Source organism: Chinchilla lanigera, unplaced genomic scaffold (assembly GCF_000276665.1).
Source record: "Chinchilla lanigera isolate Chin_1 unplaced genomic scaffold, ChiLan1.0 scaffold00094, whole genome shotgun sequence".
NCBI classification, from domain to species: domain Eukaryota; kingdom Metazoa; phylum Chordata; class Mammalia; order Rodentia; family Chinchillidae; genus Chinchilla; species Chinchilla lanigera.
In genome coordinates, this window is record NW_004955495.1 from 6,371,165 (window position 1) to 6,376,357 (window position 5,193).

The window sequence follows — 5,193 nt, forward strand, 5'->3', positions numbered from 1 at the left end:
ATTTTTTCTGGTACCGGGAATCGAACTCAGGACCTTGTGCTTGCCAGGCAGGCACTGTGCTGCTGAGCTAAATCCCCAGCACCCTCCCAGTACTATTTTCTTGCGGGGGGGGTTGTTTGTTTGTTTGGTTTTGTTTTCCAGTACTGGGAATCGAACTCATGACCTTGTGCTTGCCAGGCAGGCACTGTGCCGCTGAGCTAAATCCCCAGCCCTCCCCCGGTACTATTTTGAAAGCAGGGGATGTTGTTCAGTGGGTTCCACCCCCAGTTTTTGTTTTTGTTTTGTTTTGTTTTGTTTTTTGCGGTACCAGGGATCGAACTTATGACCTTGCACTTGCCAGGCAGACGCTTATGCCACTGAACTGTATCCCCATCCCCAACCCCCAGTTCTTAAGCAGAATCCCCAAAAGAAAGATCAGGGTGGTGGGGCCCGGTGACCTGTATCTGTTCAAAGCCCCCTGAGGCCTGGCAGCCTGGTGGGTCACCAGCTGGTCTAGGATCCAGGGTCACCTGCCCTGTTTCTGTCCTGTGTGTCCCTCGGCATTGGGCAGGGACCAGGCCTGTTGGTACCTGACAGACGGTAGCTTGAGCTCAGGGCTCTCAGGTGTGGGGACAGCAGGAGGATCCTGGAGGATGTGTCCTGAGCAGGACCTGACTGTCACTTTCCTTCCAGGACCCCGACAGCCACCATATGGGGTGCCGTAGGTGCCGTGGGGCTGGTGTGGGCCACCGACTGGCGGCTGATCCTGGACTGGGTACCGTACATCAACGGCAAGTTTAAGAAGGATGATTAGTCAGCTGTCCCTTTCAGACCCTTCTGGTGAGTCTCAATCTGGCTGGAAGCCCCTTGCCCTGCCTGGTGGCATTGGTGGCCCAGTGCTGATAGCTAGAGCAAGAAGATAGACAAGAGCAAGAAGGGTCTGCAGGACGCTGTGATGGCCCATCTTGAGGGGTGTCCATAGGGGGCATGGCACCATGGTACATGCCTATCATCCTAGCTACTCAGGAGGCTGAGGCAGAAGGATCCCAGATTGGAGTCTGGTTCATGTCCTGCTATATTTAGAATAGAATAAAAAGAGCTGGGGTTGTAGCTTAGTGGTGAGCACGTGTGCAGCATGTGCGAGACCCTGGGTTCCATCCCGGGAAGAAAACAGGTGGCACTCAGGCACCTGCTGTTGCCAAAGAGCTCGGTGGAGGGGTGGGGCTTGAGTTGGGCAGCCTCTGAGTCCTGGCGGCTAAGCAGTGCTTCAGCCCTGTTGGGCAGGACCAGGACGAGCATTTTACAGGGGGGTAAGCTGAGCTGACCCATAGCCTCTGGGCCTTAGGCGAGACCCCAGCTCAGCTGTGTTTTTGTCTACTGCACGTGGCTGTGCTGCCTGCTCTGCCTGTATCACGAGCTCATTGCACACGAGGCAGTCTGTGTGGATACCCCTCCCACCCCCATATCACAGACGGGGACCGCAGCCCCCACGCCCTTCATTTGAGGCTGGGCCACAGTCTGGCTCCTGGGCTATCTGCCTCCTCCACCCCTGGATCTCAGAGCCAGTGCCCTTCTACATCCCTGGTCGCTGGTAGGTGGACCCTCTGCTCACCCTGCCTTGTCCCCTCCCCAGGTGTCTGGTGGTGCCAGATCCTCCCAGCACAGCGCCCGCTGCGTGCAGAGAGCCCCGAGGATGGACACCAAGGAAGCCCATGGCGCAGCCTGGGACTCTTTCTGCTGCTGAACAGTGTTGATATTTTAATGCGCGGAGCATTAAACCTCACTCTCCAACTTCCCCTGCGTGGACCTTGATCGTGACACTGCCCCAGTGCTCTCAACCACTGCCTCCAAGACTCGGGTGACCCAGGGCTACCTTCAGCTCCACAAGTTTGCAAACCAGGAGGGTTTTCCAGTGGCTGGCACAAGTTGCTTAAGTGTAAAATATTCACGGATCAGCCAGGTGTGGTGGCAATGCTTGTCATCCTAGCACTCTTGGGAGGCAGAGGCAGGGGGATGAAAAGTTTCAGCGCAGCCTGGACAACTTAGCGAGACCCTGTAAAAGACACCTGAGGATGTAGGTCAGTGCAAAGGGCCTGGGTCACAGCTGCAGTGCCACACACACACACACACACACACACACACACACACGAGATGAATGGAGGGTAGCTGCACAGGGGAATACTACTCAGCCAGATAAAGGCAGGGCATTCTGATACCTACTACAGCAAAGGTGGACCCTGAGGCCATGCTGCTTAGGGAACTGAGTCAGGCACACATGCTACAGGGTCCCACTCCAGGATGGCCTGGCATGGTCAGAGCCACAGAGACGGAAGGAAGATGGCAGTCCTGGGTGGGAGAGGGGACAGGGGTCAGCATGGTGCATTGGACGTTTCTGGAGGTAGACAGTGCAGATGGCATTCAGCCATGGCATGCGCTGAATGCCCCCCGCACTGTGCAGTGAAAAACCTACAACAGCCCCTGCTCTGCAGGTCCCCATGGCTTCCAGCAGGGAGGTCCTTGCTGCCTATTTCTGCACATAGAGTCTGACTATACTGAACAGAGAGCTTGCTGTGTGGCCCCCAAACTCCACAAGAACGGGGCGGGGGAGATAGTGAGCTTAGCAGGCATTAGGGTTAAAGGTCCCTTTCCCTTTAGCCACACAGCCTGTGCAGCCAGAGCTGCTTCCTCCCTGCCAGCCTTCCACTCAGTAACTGGTCTGTTGGCGTGCTCACCACCGGAATACCGTTCTATGGGGCATTAAACCATCACTTCCATTCTGCTGTGCAAACTGTCCTACTTGGCCACCAGGACCCCCTTCCAGGGGTGCCCTGTACCTAATGGAGGCATCCCTCCATCGTCGTCTTTTATTTTTTTACTTTTTTTTGTCTTTTTGAGACAGGGTCTCCCTATGCAGTTCAAACTGGCCTTGAGCTCACTTTGTAGCCCAGGCTGGTCTTGAACTTGCAACGATCCTCCTGCCTCAGCCTCCCCAGTGCTGGAGTTACAGAGGGGCGCCACCATGCCTGCACCATCATCTTTTAGAATTAATGTAAAATTCACATAATAGCCAGGTGTGGTCTTGCATGCCTGTCATCCCAGGACTCTGGAAGGCTGAGGCAGGAGGATCACAAATTCAAGCTGAGCTGAGTTGTAGCTCAGTGTGAAGGCCCTGGGTTCAATCCCCATCACTACACACACACACACACACACACACACACACACAAATTTCTCTTTCAGGCAGACGGGTGCGGTTCACTTCTTGTCTCACAGAATTCCAGTACTGAGACTGGGCTGCCCTTCCTGGCTTGTGAGTCCCCAGCATAGACACACCGTGTGCCCACCAGTGCTCGCCCCTATTCAGCTCACCGCACTCAGCATTTTGCCCTAGGCCACACATGCCCAAAGCAGCAGTGCCCTGAGTGAGCATCTCCCCCATCCTCTGCCCATCATTTACCCATTCAAGCCTCCTGCACCTGCCTAGCACTTCCAGCTTATGGTGTTGAGTGTTTGTGGGGGGCAACAGAATGGTGCCCATCAAATGGTTTTGGCCCTGGTCCTCAGTGGATGCCTTACCTTCCATTTCCCAAAGGACTGCAGTCAGGCTTAAGGACTTTGAGGCAGGTGATTATCCGGATCAGTGCTGAATAAAATGTACAGATGGTCACTGGTTTAGACCACCCGCCAGCACCAGGCCCACAGACAAGAACAATATGGACTCAATAACAGTTCCAGGGCACCACTCTGTGAAACCAAGTTTATCTGATTTTCCCAGAAGGCAGGAGAGGGGGAGATAACAGCTGTATCACGAAAGGAGCCGGTTTTAGCTGGCTGAACCGGGAAATCCCCTCTGCTCTAACCAGTACAGGGAAAAGGAACTTTGAAATGACCGTTGTTTCTGCTTTCTTGAACTTTCTGCTGTCTACAAAGCCAGATTCTCAGCTCAACCCAGGGAACGCTCGTTCTATCTTACAGAAGGAGGTGGGGTTGTTCTAGAATTGCACGTAAAAAACAATTAAGATCTTCAAACAAAATGTAATTTTGTCATTTGCCCTTTAGGGGGGCCCAATGTTGGCGCAAGGCTCCTTAAACCTGAAAACCACGGAGGTAGTGGAGCCTGTTATCCCAGTACCTTGGGAGGCTGAGGCAGGAGGATCGCAAGTTAAGAGTCCAGCTTGGACAACTTAGTCATTTAGCAAAAACACTTGTCTCAGTATTAAAAGACAAGCCATCCCGGTACCCCATCCTCCCCAAAACACCTGTAAACACCTGTCGTGGCGCCTACCTGTAAGCCCTGCATTCTGGAAGCTGAGGCTGGAGGATACAGGCGAGTTCGAGGCCAACATGAGCTACAAAGTGTTCAAGGGCACCCTTTGTCACATAGTGAGATTTTGTCTCAAAAGAAAACAATCACTAACGCCACCCTGGGGTTGGAGGATCTGCAGCCGAGGAAGGCAGTCTGATTTTGTTGGTGGTGTCTTGAGGATCAAAGCTAAGGCATTCGCACTGAGGTACATTCCCAGACCTTTCTATATTTTTAAAATTTCGAGGCAAGGTTTTGATAAATTGCCCAGTCTGCGCTCGAATATGGCAATCCTTCTGCCTCAGCCTCACAGCGTGCTGGGATGACAGGCGCGCCCCACGCCCGGCTCGATTCCAGGATTCTGAGACATCAGCACAGTGCTTGCCTAACATGCACAATCGCAGTGTTGTAAATAAAAAATGTTTTGGGTGGGACTTAGGGTAAGGTGTGCAGTGCTGGCTCAGCCCGGAATTTGGGAGTCCATGAGGCTGGGATCCCAGACGACGGAGCAGTCGAGGTCTAGTGCTGGACTGGGACCCAAGTGTCCTGTGGATGAAGGGTCAGGCAGGCATGTGGCGCAAGGACTCAAAGCCAGGCGCGCTCGTGGCAAGTGCCGCGGCCGCCGAAGGAGCTCCCAGCCGGCGGGAGGAGACCTGGCAAGGAGCTGGGAGAGCCGCAGCAGCTGCTTAGCTGGCTGCACTGTGAGAAGGACTGCAAAGCAAGGGCCGAGGGAAGCCAGATCCGGCCCGGACAGCGTGTGAAGCCCGCACAGCCGCATAAAGGACCAGAGCGCACGCGTGCCAAGTCAGGGGGCTCTGCCCCCTTGGCGCGCGTTGATTGGCGTTCCCGCCACCGGGACGGGCTCTGCAGGCAGGCGGGGGCGGGGCCGGCGCCGCGGCTGCGCAGACGGGGCC

At 54.9% G+C, this 5,193-nt stretch overlaps 1 protein-coding gene across 1 annotated transcript in view; it reads left to right on the top strand.

Annotated features, from left to right (window-relative positions):
* The window catches only part of LOC102028311 (cytochrome b-c1 complex subunit 10), a 4,112-nt gene extending 2,338 nt beyond the window's left edge, over positions 1-1,774 (top strand). Inside the window, exons 2-3 of the mRNA XM_005405957.2 lie at positions 673-819; positions 1,613-1,774. Of these exons, the coding sequence (XP_005406014.1) occupies positions 673-793 (121 nt within the window). The 3' untranslated portion in view covers positions 794-819; positions 1,613-1,774. The remainder of the gene's footprint in view (positions 1-672; positions 820-1,612) is intronic.
* The last annotated feature ends 3,419 nt before the right edge of the window (positions 1,775-5,193 follow it).